Source organism: Pseudorca crassidens, chromosome 15, assembly GCF_039906515.1.
Source record: "Pseudorca crassidens isolate mPseCra1 chromosome 15, mPseCra1.hap1, whole genome shotgun sequence".
NCBI lineage: Eukaryota > Metazoa > Chordata > Mammalia > Artiodactyla > Delphinidae > Pseudorca > Pseudorca crassidens.
This window is the reverse complement of record NC_090310.1, coordinates 37634725-37654566: the sequence shown is the minus strand read 5'-3', so window position 1 is coordinate 37654566 and position 19842 is coordinate 37634725. Positions and strand designations below refer to the sequence as shown.

At 50.7% G+C, this 19842-nt stretch overlaps 1 protein-coding gene across 4 annotated transcripts; it reads right to left on the bottom strand.

Annotated features, from left to right (window-relative positions):
* Positions 1-677: 677 nt before the first annotated feature.
* HAGH (hydroxyacylglutathione hydrolase) lies at positions 678-19800 on the bottom strand. Of its 4 annotated transcripts, XM_067707067.1 has the most exons (9): positions 19654-19800; positions 16822-16997; positions 16244-16308; positions 14076-14193; positions 13042-13150; positions 9530-9633; positions 9116-9217; positions 1455-1534; positions 678-970 (listed from the first exon to the last, which is right to left on the bottom strand). In XM_067707067.1, exons 1-9 carry the CDS (start codon positions 19727-19729, stop codon positions 871-873), a joined length of 930 nt encoding a protein of 309 aa, XP_067563168.1. In that variant the 5' UTR covers positions 19730-19800; the 3' UTR covers positions 678-870. The 4 variants fall into 4 exon arrangements, with proteins under 4 accessions (XP_067563168.1, XP_067563169.1, XP_067563171.1 ...); XM_067707068.1 differs by lacking the exon at positions 9116-9217; XM_067707070.1 differs by lacking the exon at positions 13042-13150.
* Between the last annotated feature and the right edge of the window lie 42 nt (positions 19801-19842).

The window sequence follows — 19842 nt, the reverse complement described above, 5'->3', positions numbered from 1 at the left end:
CTGCCAGGGGCCCAAGAGGCCCGCCCCCAAGCAGGGGCGGCGCAGTGCCAGCAGTGGTGCTGACGCCACATAGGCGCCCAGGGCATCCTCACCGCACACAGATCCCTCCCGTCAGCTCCTCTGCCCACACGAGGCCCAGTGCCCCACACTGGTTCCTAGGAACATCCCCGGAACTGGCCAGCCTTTACAGGGACGAGTATGCAGAGCTTGGAGCTCCTCGGGTACCACATGCCACAGCCTCCCAGCCTGTACTCTCCCTGCCCAAGCCCCCAGACCCAGCCCTACGCTGGAGGCAGCTCTTCAGCATCACCCCAGCCCAGGTAGGTGCTCTGGGCCTGCCCGGCCCTGGAATTCCACTGCACATCAACACAGACACGAGAACATGATGATGTCATCAAACATTAGAGAATGACTTCCTCTAGAGGTAGCTGGGGGAGGGGGTAGGAGAGGGAGGGGACGATGCCAGGTGAGGGGAGTGTGCCCCTCCCAGGGGCCTTCTTCTGGTAAGCACGGACTTTGAACCAGGGCGTGCCGGCCTCACCGGGGGCAGGGCGGGTACGACTCTTACTGGGGCATCATATGGGGGCTCACACGGCAACTATGGGGGCCCCATGGAAAGGCTGGAGACAACACAGTCTGCAAGCAGAGCTTCCGGGAATAAACACTTTCTAAACAACTTCTCTTATAAATATGTATTAGAACATTTGATAACACAAGCAAAATGCTCTGAAATTAATTTAAAATTAAACTGTGACTGAATTTCCTGCACTCCTAGCCAGAAATTCACCTAACACATCTGAATACCCAAATGTGGTTGAAGGTGGCCGCAGCTGCAGCAGCAGCCTTGGACACCCAGGCCCCGCAGCCACCTCAGTCCCGCGGCACCTTGAACTGGTCCTTCTCTTTGCGGATGGCCCTCATGGTGGTCACAGGGTCCGTCTCACCTGCATGCCGCTGCACAGTCTTCTCCCTGCGGAAGCCAAGCACCAGGCTGCAGGCCGCACCCTGCACCCGCGTACCCACCACCCCTCCCATGGCACCAGGGAAGAAAAGAGCCTGTAGGAGGCGGGACGTTCTGAAAAATGAAGTGTGACAGCCAACGGCCAACTCAGGTGTTTCTAACTGTGGGAAACATGCTGGCCAAGCCAGTCCTGCTGGTGACCTGGAAAGCGGGGACACCAACTCCACGCTGGCATCCGGCACTGCCCAGCGCCTAGAGGCTCCCCAAGCACAAGTCTCGTCCACCTATGGATCCAGACTCCAGGGTCAGAAAGGACCCTACACCCTAGCCAGGGCGTCAAGAAAAGCGTCCCCCTTTAAGAAGAGATGTCTCATTCTTTGGCAACACTTTAAACAGAGATTTCAGGGCAGCCTCCTCTCCCACCTGGGCTCTTCAGGAGTCGGGGTGGTGGAGGCGGAGATGCCCGAGGACAGCGTGGGACCCGCTCCCTCACCTCACTCTCATGAATGGGTTGTAGGTGAACTCCTCTGCAATGGTGGATGGCACTGTGGGCTCCCCGATGCTGTACTTCTCCTGCAAGAAAAGTGGGTCCCTTTAATGCAGAAACTTCTAAAGCTGACACTTCAAAAAGCCTCCTAATGGTCTTCCAATGTTGTCCGACTGAGAAGATAAAGTGAGCAGTGGGTCAGTACCAGGACAGGCCCTTCCCCGCCCGCGGAGAAGAGATGTGAGTGCTCCAGCTGCCACCAACAACCTCTCTCCTTCCCTTGCTGTCTTGGAGGTGCAGGGGCACAAGGAGCTTTCTTTTCATTAATACAGAAGTCATAACTAGCAAAAATGCAGAAGACAGAAAAGAAGAAAACATAGCCCTACCCCCAAGACAGCATGTGGGTCGTGAGCACCTCACTGCCAGGAAGAACAGCAAGGCAACAGGTTCCCGGGGTCCCTCCCCTGCGGTGACAGCCCCCCAGAGGGCAGCTCTCATCACAGGGTGTTCAGGCAGCTTGTCACCTCCACTCAGGACCAGGATGGCCTTGCTTCTAATCAACACTGACCAGGGCAGGCAGAGAGAAGACGCATACTGGGACATCTGGCCAACTGTTCACTCCTATAGAAATGCCTACAGGAAGGAGGTCAGAGTTAACAGCTGGGGGTTTCCACCCTGCCCACAGCCCCTGCCCTGCTACTGCTGGGCTCACCCTGAGGGCCACAGGGCCAGTGATTGGACAGCCACTGTCAGCACCCACACCCAGGCTTCCTGACCATCAGGGGCCCTCAGACCCAAAGGTCCCAATCCCACCCACACTGTGAGCAGTGGCATCGAGAAGTAATCCTTTAACCGCTGGAGGTGGGTCAAGTTGGAGTCTGGTGGGAGGTCAAGATGAAGGCTTAGGGACTTCCCTGGTGGTGCAGTGGTTAAGAATCCGCCTGCCAGTGCAGGGGACACAGATTTGAGCCCTGGTCCGGGAAGATCCCACATGCGGAATAACTAAGCCCGTGCGCCACAGCTACTGAGCCTGCGCACCACAATTACTGAAGCCCATGTGCCTAGAGCCCATGCTCCACAACAAGAGAAGCCACCAAAATGAGAAGCCTGCGCACCACAATGAAGAGTAGTCCCCGCTCACCGCAGGTAGAGAAAGCCCGTGCAGCAACGAAGACCCAACACAGCCAAAAAATTATTTTTTTAAAAAAAAGATGAAGGCTTATTGCTAATCTCTGAACTTTCCCTTCTGGTGAAAACAAGCATAGAATGTTTTATAATTTTCCCTGCACTTCCTCCGATATTCTCACTCCTCCTAAGAAATCTTCCTCCACCTTTTATGAAGGAAGAAAACCACTGAATTATTCTAAGGATAATTTTAAAACAGGTCCTTGTAGGCATAGTTGAGGGAGTGTAAACTGTCATAACCTTTTGGATTATCTATTAAGATAAGCGTTAACATGCAGAGACTTTTCCTACAGAAGTATGAAGCACACAAATGTAAAGACTTACATTTGAGGATGTTGTTCACTGTAGCACAATTTATAAGAGCAAAAATGTTGGAAAGTCTAACTGTTCTCCCTAATTGTATTGGTAAAATGATTTACGGTTGACATCCACACATTAGTATATTTTACTTATTAAAAAGAATGAAAGTAAGATGGATAAATAGGCAGTGATAAAATTAGTAAAATGTTACTAGAAAGGTGTTAGGTATATGACTGTTCACTATGAAATTCTTTCATCTTTTCTGTATGTGTGAAAATTTTCATAATAAAAAGTTGAAAAGGCTAAAAAACCGTTTAACACAGTTCAGTATAACCTATGTGTCAAAGAAGAAATCACAAGGGATATATTAAAATATTTCAAATTGAAGATAATGAAAATAAAACATGTCAAAATTTGTGCTGCTAAAAGCAGTACTTGGGGGTAAGTTTTTAGCTTTAAGTGCTTATATTAGAAAAGAAAAAAGATCTAAAATCAATGACTGGGACTTCCCTGGTGGCACAGTGGTTAAGAATCTGCCTGCCAATGCAGGGGGACATGGGTTTGAGCCCTGGTCTGGGAAAATCCCACATGCCATGGAGCAACTAAGCTAATAATTATAAAAATAATTATTTTTATTAAAAAATAAAATCAATGACCTTGGGTTCCATACTAAGAATCTATAGGGCTTCCCTGGTGGCGCAGTGGTCGAGAGTCCGCCTGCCAATGCAGGAGACATGGGTTTGTGCCCCAGTCCGGGAAGATCCCACATGCCGCGGAGCGGCTAGGCCTGTGAGCCATGGCCGCTGAGCCTGCGCATCCGGAGCCTGTGCTCTGCAACGGGAGAGGCCACAACAGTGAGAGGCCCGCGTACCGCCAAAAAAAAAAAAAAAAAAAAAGGAAGAACAAAGCAAATCCAAAGTAAGTAGAAGGAAAGAGTTTTTTAAACTTTATCTTTTTAAGAACAGAAATCAGTGCAATGGAAAAACAAACAAGGAAAATTAAGGCAAAAGTTATGCTTTTAAAAGATCAACAAAATTGATAAGAACAATGAAAAAAATTGGCAACATCAGAAATGAAAGAGGGGCAATTACTACAGATCCAACAAATATTGGCGGTGGGCGGCAGGGGGGTTGGCGGTTTAAGTCATATTGATCTAACAGTAAAAGCTAAAACTATAAAGGTTCCAAAAGAAAACACAGGAGGTTTCTTTGACCTTGGCAAAAGCAAAGATTTCTTAGATGGGAGATAAAAAGTATGAACCACAAAAGAAAATTAATATGCTGGACTTCATCAGAATTTAAAATGTTTGCTCTTCAAAAGACACTGTTGAGAAAACAAAAGGCAAGTCACAGAATGGGAGAAACTATTCACAATACACATATCTGAAAAAGGACTTGTACCTATACTTAAAAAAAAAAACATTATTCAATAATAAGAAGACAATCCAGTTTTTTAAATAGGCAAAAAATCTGAACAAACACTTCACAAAATGGCCAACAGGCACATGGAAAGATGTTCAACATTATTAGGCACTAGGGAACTGCAAATTAAAACCATAATGAAACACTACTACACACCCATTAAAATGACTAAAATTAAAAAGACAGACAATACCAAGTGTTGTTGAGGATGTGGAACACCTGGAACTCGCATATTTTGCTGGTGGGAATGTAAAACAATACATTCGCTCTTTAGAAAACAGCCTGGCAGTTTCTTTACAAGTTTCAACTTGGGACTTCCCTGGTGGTCCAGTGGTAAAGAATCCGTCCTGCAATGCAGGGGATGTGGGTTTGATCCCTGGTCAGGGAACTAAGGACCCACATGCCATGGGACAACTAAGCCCGTGCGCCACAACTACTGAGCCCGTGCGCCTCAACTAGAGAGCCCCACATGCCGCGAACTACAGAGCCCATGTGCTCTGAAGCCCATGCGCCACAACTACAGAGAGAAAACCCCCATGCCACCAGAGAGAAGCCCGCGCACTGCAATGAAAGATCCCATGTGCCGCAACTAAAGACCAAATGCAGCCAAAAATTAAAAATAAAATAAATTTTAAAAAAGACTGAACAAGTTTCGACTTAATACATACACCTAATACAACCCCGCCATTCCACTCCTAGATATTTACTCAAGAGTAATTAAAACATATGTCACACAAAGACTTGTACACAAACGTTCATAGCAGCTTTATTCACAATGGCCAATAACTAGAAACACAAATGTCTATTGACAGGTGAATGGATAAACAAAATGTGGTATAACCAAACAAAGGAATACTACCTGGCAGTGAAAAGGAATGAACTGATACATGTAGCAACATGAATGAATCTCAAAATCATTCTGCTGAGTAAAAAAAGATGAAAGAGTACATACTGTATAGTTCCATTTATATGAAGTTCTAGAAAATGTGAACTAAGTTCTAATGGCATACTGGAGCAGGGCAGAGAAAATGAGGCATGAGGAAGTTCTGGGGGGTGATGAAAATGTTATGTATCTTAAATATAGTGGGAGTTGTTTAATTGGTATATACGTCTGTCAAAATTCACTCAATTTTTCACTTCAAATGGATGCAATTTATTACATGTGAACTAAACCTCAACAAGCTTGATAATAAAAAGGGAAACTATGAAAACTATGCCAGTAAATTTGAAAACCTGATGAAATGGACAAATTCCTTGAAGATACTAGTTGCTAACAAAACTGACTCAAGAAAATATAAAAATCTAACAGCCCCACACAAATTAAAGACATTAATTCATATGTCTTTATGAATTATGTCTCATAATTCATAACAAAAAAATCTTTCCACAAAAAAGAATTCAACGTCCAGAATGCTATGTCAGTGAATTCTAACACTAAAGGAAGAAATAATAACAATCATAGAAAAACTCTTTCAGAAAATAGGAGGAAGCACTTCTAACTCATTTTATGAGGCCAGCATTACCCTGATATTAGACAAAGACATTACAAGAAAATAAAACTACAGACCAATATCCCTTATGAACACAGACACAAAAATAGACACCATGACTAAGGTTTATCCAGAAAGCAAGGTTGGTTTAACATTTGAAACCAAGTGATACACTTCACCAGATTAAAAGAGTAAGGGAGAAAAAAAATGTATGATTACATAATAGATGAAGAAAAATCATTTGACAAAATTCAACAGCCCACTCATGACAAAAACTCTCAGAAAACCAGGAATATATGTGAACTTCAACAACTTGATAAAGAAGACTTACAAAAAACTCACAGCTAATATCATACTTAATGGTGAAAGACTAAATGCTTTCCCCCTAAGACTGGGAACAAGCCAAAGGTGTCCACTCTCACCATGTCTACTTAACACTGTCCTGACGATCTTAGCCAGTGCAACAAGGCAAGAAAAATAATTAAAAGGCATATAGACCGGAAAGGAAGAAATAAAACCATCTTTTTTTTTTTTTTTTTGCGGTATGCGGGCCTCTCACTGTTGTGGCCTCTCCCGTTGCGGAGCACAGGCTCCAGACACACAGGCTCAGCGGCCATGGCTCACGGGCCCAGCCGCTCTGCAGCATGTGGGATCTTCCCAGACTGGGGCACAAACTCGTGTCCCCTGCATCGGCAGGCGGACTCTCAACCACTGCGCCACCAGGAAAGCCCAAAATAAAACTATCTTAATATTGATGGCATGACTGTGTGCTAAGGAATCTATGAAAAAGATGCTAGACTAAAATGAGTTAAGCAAGGTCACAAGGAAACAAGGTCAAAATACAAAAATCAATTGTATTTCTGAAGACTATCAATAATCATTTAGAATAAAATCTAAAACCATGAAGTCTTTAGGGATACATTTAACAATATGTGCAAGATCTTTAACACCAAAAATTACAAAACACTGCTGAGAAAAACTAAAGACCTTAATAAATGTAAGGCTATATCATATTTATGGAAAGACGCCATATTGTTAGGATCTCAAGTCTCTCCAAATCTTTTGTTACAACACAATCAAAAGCCAAGCTGACTTTTTGTAGAAATTAACAGGATGATCCTAAAATTTACATGAAAATGTAAAGGACTTAGACGAGCCAAAATGAATTTCAAAAAGGAATAAAGTTAGAGGATTTATACTACCTGATTCTTAGACTTACCATAAGCTACAGTGATCATGACAGTACTACTGATGCAAGAATAAGTCATGTAGATCAATGGAACAGAATAGAGTCCAGAAGTAGATTCATGCCCACATGGTCCATTTTATTCAGTAAAGATGCCAATGAAGAAAGGCAAGTCTTTTCATCTAATGGTGCTGAGCAACTAGATGTGAATATGCAAAAAAGAACTTCTACCCTTACCTTACACCACAAAACATTAACTTGAAGTGGATCACTGACCTAAACATAAATTTATATAAACATAAAAGCTAAGACTATACAACTGCTAGGAGAAAACAGAGAACAAAGTCTTTGTGATGTAGGGTTATGCAAAGATTTCTTAGGACACAAAAACCATAAAAGAAAAAATTAATAAACTAAACTTTACCAAAAGTATAAACTTTTATTCTTTGAAAGACACTGTTAAGAAAATGGCAAGGCAAGCCACAAACTGGGATAAAATATTTGAGATATATATCTGACAAAGACTTGTTTCCAGAATGTATAAGGAATTCTTACAACTTTAGCCATCAGAGAAATGGAAACTTAAAAACTACAAGCTACCACGACACACCTATTAGAATGGCTAAAATTTAAAAGATCAGCAATACCAAGTGTTGGTGAGCATGTGGATCTCCTGGAACTCACGCATTGCTAGTGAGGATTCCAAATAGTACAACTAATTGGAAAACAGGTTGGTAGTTTCTTAAAAGTTAAACATACACTTACCACACAACCCAGCAATTACACTCTTAGGTATGTTCCCACAAGCAATGAAAACATGTGTCCACACAAAGACCTGCACACAAACGTTCACAGTAATTTTATTTAAAATAGCAAAAAACTGGGAACTACCCAAGAGTCCAGATGAGTGGATAAACAAATTGTAGTATGTCCATATAAGATACTACTCAGAAATTAAAAAATCTCGAAAACCTGCAGAGTAAAAAGAGCCAGATACAACAGAGTAATGTTGTGTGATTCTGTTTATAGGAAAATCTAGAAAAGAGTAATTTATAGTGACAGAAAGCAGATCAGTAGTTGGGGACTGAATGGGGAGGGGCAAGGAACCTTCTACGATAGTGGAAATGTTCTCTATCTTGATTGTGGTGGGGCTGACACAGGAGCATATACTGTCAAAATTCAAACTGTATAATGCTCACTTAAAACAGGTATGTTTTATCGTATGTAAATTATCCTTAAGCAGATGACCTTGAAAAGAATAAGCTCAATATGTTTGGACTGCTATGGAAAGAGCACTAAGACCCATTATTAAGTGACAAGGAAGCCACAAAATAACACACAGGATGAGTTTTTTATATTAAGTATTCTTATGTGCACACTGTAAAAAAAAAAAAGGAATAACATTTATCAACCTATTACGGTAGTGTCTGAATTTTTATAAGTATTATTTTGCAAGCCCACCTCGCAAAATTGATAAAGATTTTTGACAAAAACAGGTGACTTATGAAAAAAAAAACCTATGAGACCATTCCTCACTGAACTCAGAAGGGAGCCCAGCACCTGAGGACTCCCAGGTGTGTGTGTTTCTTACCAGCACCATTTCTCAGTGACTGAACACAGACACCTGAGTCCAGGAGAACGTCCTCAGCCCAGCTGCCTACAGCAGCGTTTCCAAACCCCCCCACAGAAGATGCCTCCAGGACAACACGCCAACCCCTGGGCCGAGCCACGGGGCATGTTGGGGGCCGTGTCTGAAATAAATGCCTTTCAGACAAGCAGCCTCTAGGGTGAATCCACTGCCCACAGACAGCAGGGAAGGGCTGGGACCTGCTGCTTCAGCCTCACCTGGGCACTTGTTGAAAATGCAGAATCCCAAGCCCAGCCCTGACCCACAGAGTCAGAAAGGATCTTAAGCAGACAACCAGGGCTTCTTGCTCCAAGCTGGGCTGTCTAAACCCCGCCTCGCCCACTGCCCGGAGGAGCACTTTCTGCCCACTCTGAAGCGGGCACCATGAACTCCGTGCTCCTGGGAAAGTGGCATCACGGTGCCTGACCCCAGGACGCGCCCAAGTGCATCACGCTCACCTTGGCCCAGGCCAGTTTCTCCTGGATGGCGGCATTGCTGGGCTCCACATGGCGAGCAAACTTGAGGTTGTTGATGGTGTATTCGTGGCCACAGTATACTCTCTGGGGAAAAAGCCAAGCCCGCCAGCTCTGAGGAGACTCATTAACCCACCCTCAGCCCCTCAGAGACGGGTGTGAGGGACCTGGCTGGTCCTGGGGGCAGCACCCACGAGACGTCCCTCAGGACAAGGACACGTCTTGCGTGTATGTTAAATGACAATGAAAAGTATGCTTAAAGAAAAAAACACACTTCCAGAAGCAATGCCTCTACCCTCCTGCTCCTCCCAAGATGCAGGGGAGACCCCAATGGGGAGAGCCAGCAGGGTCCTCCCACCACTGGGTGAGCGAGCGGGTGGCAGGTGGGGCACCACCTACCGTGTCTGGAGGGAGCCGGCCCAGGACCTCGAGCAGGGCTTTGTACATCTCATCCGCTGTCCCCTCGTAGAACTTCCCGCAGCCAGCCACAAACAATGTGTCGCCTGCAAGACAGGACAATGTGGAGCTGGAGGGGCTGTCAGCAGTGCATGCCCCCTCAAGGGCCGGGGCTTTGCCCTGACCCCTGTGCTGACTGGGCCACAGCCCCAGACCTGACCTCCACCCCAAAAGGGCCCAGGGATGACCCACGAGTACTGGTTTCCACCCTTCCCAAACCTTTTCCCTCAAGTTGCACTAACTGGCACCGCCAGGCCCCAAACAGCTGTTCAGACCCAAACCTTAGAGTCACCCTGGCTGCTCCCTTCACTGCCCAGTCCTATCAGTCATAGCTCTAAGAATCCCCAAAACCCAGCCCTTTCCCCCACCCAACCAGCAGCCCCCTCCCAGGCCAGACCTTCCTGTGACTTCCCTTACTCCCGACAGCCAGCACCATTCTGTAAGACCCCCATGATCTTGCCTGGACCCTCCAGGAGCCCCTCACGTGGGACCACAGCCCCCATGGGCCCTTGAGACACGGACCTGCCACCTCCCAGACTTGCCCCCTTCCTGCCGCAGCCCTACCTCCACCTGACACCCACCAGGTCTCCACGTGCTGCTTCCCTCCCCCAAGACTCTTCCCTGAGAACGGGCTTCATGCCCAGCAGACACACATGGCACATTTGTTCTCCAGGCCCCTGGAGTGGGGGAGGTGGGGGAGGGCCAGGGACCCCACAATAGGGAGCAACAATCCCCCTCCACCAGCGTTTGCCAGGCCTCTTCCCAGGGAGCTCCAGGCCAGGCCAGGCAGGAGCCAATGCCCACCCAGTGGCCATGGTGCAGCACTGTCCCCTCAGAACAAGACCACAGATGAGAGAGTTGGGTAGCCCGTGAGCAAAGCCTCAACACGCAGGACTGGGGCTATGCCCTAAAGGACCCCTCAACCTCGTGGTCTGGGCACCAATGAGAGGCCAAGGAGAGCCCAGAGGACAGGCCATGAGCAGGCACAGTAGGCTGGGGGGATCTGGTCCTCCCTCCAGGGACCAGCAGTACCTGCTGTTTACACACCGGAATTTCATGGGCCTCCTGCCACAGGGGCTGGGGAGCCAGCCTGGGCCTCCTCCGTGGGGCCATGTCCTCAACCAGCAGGACACTGAGAGACCCGGGGGCCCCCACGTCTCTCCCTGGCAGTGGGACCACCATTCACCTGCACCCCCAGCCTCTCGCTGACTGCTCTCCATCTTCACCACCAGCTAAGAGTGCCTGGAGGCATCCCTCCCCTATGCAGGCTGCCCCACCCCCAGGCTCTACAGAGCCAGCCTTGCCTCTCCTCCCTGCACACTGGGCCATGGTTCTAGCAACGACTTCAGCCTCCATTTCCCCACCGCCGCCACCTGAGCTGCTCCTGGCGCTCACTGCCATGAGTTCCCAAATCTGAGGTCCCAGATCCTGACCTCTCAAACAGACAACCCACTAGTGCCATCACAGCACCCTGCTCCACGCCTGCCCCCCCAGACAGCCATCCCATCTTCCTCCCCTGCTCTGTGGGTGCCCAGTCCTGCCCACCACGTCCCAGGGCCACATGCACACCCTTCTCTGGGCTGTCACCTCCTCTGCTTGCATCCTTTTCCCTTTGTTCAGCTCACCCCAGAGGAGAAGGGAGTGGGGCCATGGGTCACTCACATCCGAGCTTGAGGCCTGGAGCTGCCAGTCACCTCACCTCTGGACGCTGCAGGTTCCTCAGCCATGCACACAGAGGCCAGCCGGGGCCCTGCTGGACTGCCCTGCTCCCCTGGTCCTCACTGCTGATGCCCCAGGCAGCTCAGCTTCACCACTGAGGACCCTGTGTGACTCTCACCTATTTAGTATAAAAGCTACCAATTAGATAACGCACTCCCCTGCCGGCCACTGTCATGCAGACTAGAGAACAGCACGTGCAGGACATGGTCCAGGGCCTGCCTGGCGGTAACCAGCCCTCCACACCTTCCACAGCTGGCACTCGGCTTCTAACATGAGCGCGGTCCAAGGGGGCCACCGCCACGGGCCCGCACAACCCCAGGCCCTGCCGGGGGGGCAGACGGACACCCAGGGGCCGGGCAGCATGACAGAGACAGGAGCGCAGCTGTGAGAGTTCACCGGACCCAGCGCTGGTTCCACACCCCTCACCTCACACCCACAACCACCCAGTGGGGGAGACCCCACACCCACCACTGACGCAGGGGAAACTGTGCTTAAGAGAGGGGGTCACACCTTGCACAGGCAGCCAGCCCACCTGCCCCAAAGCGCTGTCTGCCGAGGCCCATCGGGAGGCCAGGGGCTCCCACAACATGCCCAGGGGCCCGTGGCCCACACTCAGCAGTCGGGTCAAAGCCCACACATCCTGCTACTGCAGCAAAGACCCTAAAAATGACTGTATTTTTAAAAATAAACATAATAGATTTGGAGATAATTTTGGATTTACAGACAAGCTGCAGGGACAGTCCAGAGGCCCTGTGACCCCTCATTCGGCCTGTGTGTCCCTTCGTGCTAGCGTCCCCACCCCTGATCTCATGTGGCTTTCCCATCAACACCTTTTCCCCACTCTAGGAGCCCACACTGCTTCAGCTGTTGTATTTTTAAACAAACTTTCACTGCGGTTATAATATCAGGATTGTTACATAACTGGGGAAGACTCAAGACTGAAAACTGCTTATACTCGCTAAACAAGCTAAGGGGGCAGAGGGGCCTGCTCTGTGCCCATCCACGGCCACTGGTTCACACCGCCCTGAACACCCACCGTCACACGGCTGCTCTGCTTCACAGGTTCCCCAACCACCATCAAGATTCTTCCATTTCCTCTCAAAAGGAGAAACACCGCCAGTTGCTGGAAAGGCCTGCTCGCCCCAATCGAGAGCCACTCACACAGCCCGATGCTGGTGGGGCTTCACCTCCACCTTCCAAGCTCTTTGGGCCACCGTGTGCGACACCCTGACCTGGGGCTGGCTTTTGCCAGACCCACTCAGCTCACAGCCCGTGGAGGGATGGGGCAGCGCCCAGCACCGATCAGGCCCCACACAAGGCGGGTCTGACTGGCTCCACTTGGGGTCTCCCTTGGCCCCTCACTTGCCTACCTGTCTGCTGCTGGACGTAGTGGGGGCTGGGACTGCACCCCCACCAGGCAGAGTCTCTCAAGGAAAGGCCTGTCCCCATGCACCTGACAACGATGACCAGGATCAGAGGGGCGCATTCAGGCCAGCCTCGCGAGGAGGTAGCACCCCCACCACATTCCCACCACAGCTGCCCGTACCCTGGACGTGTTTGAAGCCAAGTCCCACGCTCTACCCTGAGGGCTGTGGTCCTCCTCACAGAGCCCAGCACAGTCTGCCTGGCAGGAGATGCTCTGCTGCTCTGCCCAAAGGTGTGCAAAGCCATCTCTATGCCAAGAGGGTCTTTGCAAAGAACACCAGACCCCCCAGCTCAAACATCTGAATACTCACCTGTGAACACCACGGGGCGCTCGGGACTGTTGGGTTTGCTCACAAAGTAGCAGATGTGTCCGGAAGTGTGACATGGCGTCGACAGGCACTTGACGTTGAGAGACCCCACCTTAAACAGAGCACACACTGGCCTGTGCTCCCTGCGTGTGGGGAGCCTGTCCTAAGGCTCACAGATTCTCCCAGACCCCATGCCCGCCCCACAGCAGGAGCTGCCATTAAGGGCCAGTGGGCTTCCACAACCACTGCTCCATTGAGCAAGTCATGGGTCTTGCTGGTGACCACAGGACCCAGTCCTTGAGGGTACCCCAGATGCAGAGACGCCCTGGAAGCCGGTGTTTGCTGGTATGCAAACGAAAGGGCTGATTTTGTTTTCTCCTCAAAACCAGGCCAAATCTGAACCAGGCGTCTTGCCAGAAAAGACAGTTTTCCTTCTTAGCTGCTTGGCCTTTTGTTTTGTTTCCCTTCTCTGCCTCCATCCCCCACCCCACTCTTCACTTCAAAAACGTTCAAACCTACCAAAAACTAAAATGACAATGAATCCGTGTGCCCTTTACCTGGGTCACTAAATGCTAACAGGTCCCACCTGTGCGGCACCTGCTTTGTTCACACACACATATCTTGACACACTGCCCCTAGACACTCCAGCTACATCTCCTGAGAAAAGGACATCCTCCCATATAACCTCACTATTATCAACACCCAAGAAATTTAACACTGATGTCAAATATGATCCCACATAGAGTCCGTATTTCAATGTCCCCAGCTGTCTCAAAACCATGCATACAGCTTCTCCCCTCAGCCGGTCACCATCTGCACACTGATTTGCTTGCAATGCTCTCAACACAAGGGACTATCCAGACCCAGGCAGCCCCAAGAGCCCATCCACCCATGCACAGGCCAGGCTGTCTCCACAGCTAAGCCCTTGACTGCCCCTCTGGGTTCCTGGGGTAAGTGAGGGGACAGCCAGCAGGAGGCGGCTCTAGGGCCTGGAGCCCAGCAGGGCCACAGTTGAGTCCCTTCCATTCACTCCTCACCTGCAGTGTGGACAGGTGTGTGACCTTGTGAGTCAGGGCTCCGATCCGGTCATCACCCCCATACACCTTCAACCCAGGTTCCAACTTGACCAGCTTCTCGTTCCCGCCAGCGTGGTCCCTGGAAGTCGAAAAGGGGAGCTGGGGCTACTGCCGATATGAACAGGGTTTGCCTGATTTTACACCCTAACCAAACGGAATTTTTATTTTTCCCAGTTATGTTTCTCAGAAGAGAAATGCATCTTCCAACCCAGGATCCTCGCTTCTTGTCTGTCATTTGGCTCCACTGAAAAAGAATGTCCTCAGACACCCCATTCCCAAGAGAGGCACTTCTGTGCCCCTGCCGTCTTGCTGCAGAAGCTTCTGGAGCAGATGAACCAAATCACAAACACCTGGATAATCCCTACACCCGTGATTCCCAGACTTCGGGCACATCAGAGTCACCTGAGGATCTGTAAACAGCGCCAAGGCGTGACTCCCACACGCACATCCTGATGCAGTGGGCCTGGGGAAGCCCACAGCCCAGGAGTTTTAAAGGCCCTCAGGTGATTCTGATTCACAGACCAGATGGGACCCACTGCCCTGAGCAGATTGCAAAGCTGTCTTCTAAAACAATGCCCAGCTGCCAGAGGGGGATCTGTCCACCCAGGGACAGGCCAGCTCGGAATGACCTCCCCACGTGACTCGAATGTGCAGCCAGCATTGAGGCACCTCCTGGAAACTCATCCAGGAGTGCCCCACGCTTCCCAGGTCAAGAGAAGAGCTCCACGCCTCGACCTTGTGGGGTAAGAAATACACTAGTGCAAGCCCTGCCAGGGTCTCGGGGCAGGGCTGGGAGTGTCCTGAGCCCAGAAGATTAGCCTTTCCAGGATGAGGCGAGGGCTTTCCAATCACCAGGGAACACCTGCTCCTCACTACACATTCACCTACGGGCCCAGAAACAGCAGGGCTCACAGATAAGAGGGGGCAGCCCTCTGCTCCCTGCCCTGCAGGGGGCGGATACACACAAGCTGGCACCAAGCACTCAGCACACTCATCACTGACCCCCGAAAATGCCACCTATAAGTGGGAGGGTGGCACAGGCCACACCCTGGAGCTCAGTTTGGGGCCTGTTTTAATTTATAAGGCATCACAATGTGGGAAAAGCCGTGGGAGAGAGACTCGCACTGTGAAAAGCTGGGGAGGTGGAGCCCCCCAGTGTAGCCCCACAGAGCCCAGAGGAGTAAGGGCGCCTCGGCACCACACGGGGCGGAGTTTCTGAGAGAAGGAGCGGCTGTGCTAAGTAGCCACTGCAGATCCTTGGGCCTAAATCAGTCAGGAAGTAACACCTGATACCCCAGAGGCTAAACAACCCCAAAGATTCTCAGCGACTTAGTTACATCAACAAGTTTCCAACACTTAGCAGACTTTGGCCAACCACATCCACGTGACACTCCCACACAGAAGATGAAAGGTGTCCTTTTACCCGAAGACACGCCCCAAGCTCCGTGAGATGCCACAGAACAGGTTCAAAGCTGTCCTAGCTGCCCTCTGGCAGTTATTTGGAAAAGAAAATTCAGAGCCAAATAAACATTTTTTCCTAGCTTTGAAGAGCCTCAAAAGTTTCAAAAACCCACAAGGGCCTTGGGCAGGCAACTCTAGTCCTAAGACCCAAATATAAGAACTTTTTTCATCCTTTAGCTTTCAAATATCAAAAAAACCGCAACCTCTCCAAATGATTGCTTGATTTTCAAAAACACTTATGTCTAGACTAGTTTATTCCCCGACATCAAGGCCAATTTCCCACCACACAAGCACAAGAGCTTTCAAAGATGTTGCCAAAGGTCCACCCATGGCCACAGGATATACAGCATAAGCCTCTCCCCTTGGAGCCCCCAAGTCACCAGACCCCATCACCAGGCCTGAGGGACCAGGGCAGCAGCACAGAGGCTAGTGCCCAGAAGCCCCGTCAGAACCCCACTGGGGCTGACCCTTAGCTCACAGCTGTGGAGGAAAGAAGGGCTTCCAGGGCTCTGAGCCCCTAGGCTCCCACCTGTGGGGGGACCCCTGGGAGCCTGCGAGCGCCCCACCCCCCTCCACCTGGTGGATGCTCCCCCTTGGGGTGTGCGCGGCACAGCTGTAAGGCCCAAGCAACTCTGCTGGCACAGAAGTTTGGCCTCTGGAGCACTTACCAGTGGTGGTGGGTGGTGAGCACTGTAGTCAGCTTCACACCGTGCTTCCTCACCATTTCCACAACCTGCAACCAAACATGAGGCAGGACACAGGCCACAGTCACACCCCGGCACTGGCTCATCAGTCTGCAGGGTGATGCCCAGTGGAGCCTGCCAATTTGCCCCAGCTCCAGGAGAGCAGGGTGACAAGGAGGCTTTTTCTCCCTTGATCTGTTCGGCAGTTCAGTCCCACCCACAACCTCTCAAAGCCCCTCCAGCAGAGACTGCCACTCTTAGAGGCAGCACTAAGGGGCAGAAAGCCCTGAGGAGGAGGAGAAAGTGCTGAGAAGGGCTCCTCCTTCTCTTGCCCAGGGACTCTACAGACAGGAGCCCTTTTCTCTCCACTCCAAAGCCTTTGGTCGCTTCCACCCCTCTCACTGGCCCTTTGCCCCTGTAACAGAGTGGCTGGACACTAGTTTAACTGTTTTTCAAAAACCAAATGGATTAATTTCTTTTCAGCTTTGGCCAAGTTGCAAGGGCACTGTGGTTATCAAACTCATCAGGAGATGAAGAACTGGTGCTGGGGCCTCGCCTCCCACCTTCTGGGGCTGCACCGGGTCCACAATGGCAGCCTCCTTGGTGTCATCATCAATGATCAGGTACATGTAATTGTCGGTCAGAGCAGGCAGTAACTCAACCTTCATCGTGCCCTGCTCCACGGTCAAGCTCTTCCTTAAATCCGTGTGATGGAGAAAGATTCCCAGCAGGGCTGGACCTGAAGACAAAATGTGGTTCCAGTCAGCGTCCACATGAGGCCACGCTGGGCCGAGACTTCAAAGCAAGCCCTTGGCCCAGCAGTCCAGGCATCCGGGGAAGTGACATCCCAGGGATGCAACGTGGTGAGCCTCGAAATACGAGGTTTTCTAAGTTCTTTGATAAAGAAGAGGATAGCCTCATTTAACCATATCCGTAAGGAAAACAGAGAACACGATTCATGTTCATAATTGTGGAAATCAGCTCTTTCAGACTTAGGATCCCTATTTTCTTTTTCAAAGGTTCTAAAAGGACACAAATGCCAGCCTGTCCCTGTGATTCAAACCTTTGTCAGATGTGACCACTGCCAGTTCTGGGGTTGTTCACACCTGATTCAGAGAAAGACCATGAAGAATGAAAGCGCCAGGCCAGGCTCTTTTCCCTCGGCATATGGCTGCCTCTGCAAGCTAACAGAGCCTGAGTCCTGTGCAGTTACTCACAGCCCTTCTCAGGTCTCGAGCCAGAAAAGAAAACAATATTCACTTTCAAATGGCAGGAACTCGAAATTTGGATAATGCACAAAAGCCACCCGGGGCCTGAGAAATGGGACAGCTGGTCACAACTGTTCTAGATTCGAGTGTGCATAATACAGAATCACCATCCAACTGAGCCAAAGAAGGCTGCCAGGGTGGGCTGGGAGTGACCAAGGGGCAAAAGCATCCTCCGCCCAAGAGACAGGTGCCAAAATGTTTTCAACAATGAAACTCCTATTCAATCTAAAAATTCCCAAAGGCCCCCAACAATACTTTAAATCTTAGTGTAAAAGGGATTAAAACTGCAAAAGGTGACAGAAGACAGCCATGAAATTCTGGAGTAGGTAGGTGCTGGGATGGGACCTCTCCAAAAAAAGGGATCCAGAGAGCAGGCAGCATCAACCAACAGACTGATAGACCACGTCCACTGGGGCCGTCTAATACAGAATTCAAGCTCATCTGCCATGGCCAGGGAACTGCCTGAATTGCAGCGTTAAGGATCACACAGAGGTAGCTAAGTCCTCCTTTTGACAACCAGCTGGGCTTTTTCCAGGCCCTTCTCCTCATGCTCGGCAAAACAAACATTTTCACATGATCAGGTTTCTGTGCTATGCCACCTCCTCTCAGCCCCGATATGTGCCATACGAGCTCCAGGAGGACTACAGAGCAGAGTCAAGGCCAAGCCTTGAGACACATTTTGTTGGGCTTCTCTTGAACTGGATCCCTCCTTCTGCATGGCATCAAAGGGCTGGCGCCCCCTCTGAACGGGGCAGCCACATTCTTGCTGATTCCCTACAGTCCCACTTCCACCACCCGCCTGACTCCTGACACAGAAACTCTTAGCTCTGATGCTCTGACGAGTTCCCTAAATGGAAAAAACCCAGCTCTTTCCTTAATAGTGGTGACACACTGCGCACTCCAGAACCTCGACTGCTCTCAGTAAGATCTGGAAGTGGCCAACGATGGCTTCCTTCTGCTTCATCTCCCTACCTAGGGCCCTGCGGTCATTTAGCTAACTGCTAGCCAGCTCCAAAGACTCAGCTTAACCCACTGCCCCTATTGCTACATCAGCCAGATAAGATATAAGGAAATAAAGGCGGTTTCAAAATCAAAGTCAAAATATTCCAACAAAGCAAGAGGTAACACAGTGAAAATGGAATCTGACAGCTGGAAGAGCAGGCCCTTGGAGGTCAGGGCGCCCATCGCCTCTTTTTTTTTTTTTTGCGGTACGTGGGCCTCTCACTGTTGTGGTCTCTCCCTATGCGGAGCATAGGCTCCGGACGTGCAGGCTCAGCGGCCATGGCTCACGGGCCCAGCCGCTCCGCGGCATGTGGGATCTTCCCGGACCAGGGCAAGAACCTGCGTCCCCTGCTTCGGCAGGCGGACTCTCAACCACTGCGCCACCAGGGAAGCCCCGCCTCCCATTTTTGAGGCGGGGATAGGAGACCCAAAGAGGGCAAGGGTCCCACGGCTCACAGAACCCAGTTCTGCCCCAGGCTTTTCTTGCCGGCCACAGCTCACATGAAAAGCTATGATTCACTTCGTGGAGAATATACACAGCATTCTGTGCGGCTTCAGGCACAGTTCCATCATCCCTGGGCGTTAGAAATAATGGGGTTTGTATGGGGCGCCGCAGTCAAGGAGGATGGGGGCGCTCGCTGGCTGCCAGGCAGACCTTAGGGAAGCAGGGTTCCTAAGACAGGGCTCCCGAGCGTCCCTGGAACACCCATTTCCTTATCTAGCACAAATCCTTCAGCAACCCCCGGCTGACAAGTTACCCCACTCTGTCTTCAGCCCTCTCAAAGTCTGACTCAACTGCTGTGTGGCCTTTTCTCGACCCCAATCGGCTTGCCTGCCGACGTCAGTTAGGGGTTAAAATCCTGTGTCAATAAAAAACAGCGCCAGCCGCGGCAGCCCCAGCGGCTCCCCGCCGCCCCCCCGGTGCGGGCCCCGCGCTGGAACGCCTCACGGATTGCGGCCGGCCTAACCGCCTTTAGCCCGGCTACGACGCCGGCCAGGACCCGCCGGCCGGGCGGCTCGCCTCGCCTCGCCCCCACGAGCCGGTCACCGTGGCCCCGGCCCCTGTCAGGCCAGCGCCTTGGCATCCCGGCCAGTCCGGCCCCGCGGCGGCCCCGGCCCACCTACCCAGGCCGCAACGGGCGCAGGACGCTCTCAGCGTAGCTAGGGTCCGGCAGCCGAGCAGCCAGTGGCCCAGCACCATGACCGAGTCGGAGGGCGGGCTGCGGCGCGAGGGGTGGGCGGGCTCTTCACGCCGGCGACGGCAAACCGCGGCCAACCAGCGCCCGCCGCCCCACCCCCGACCAATCAGCGCTC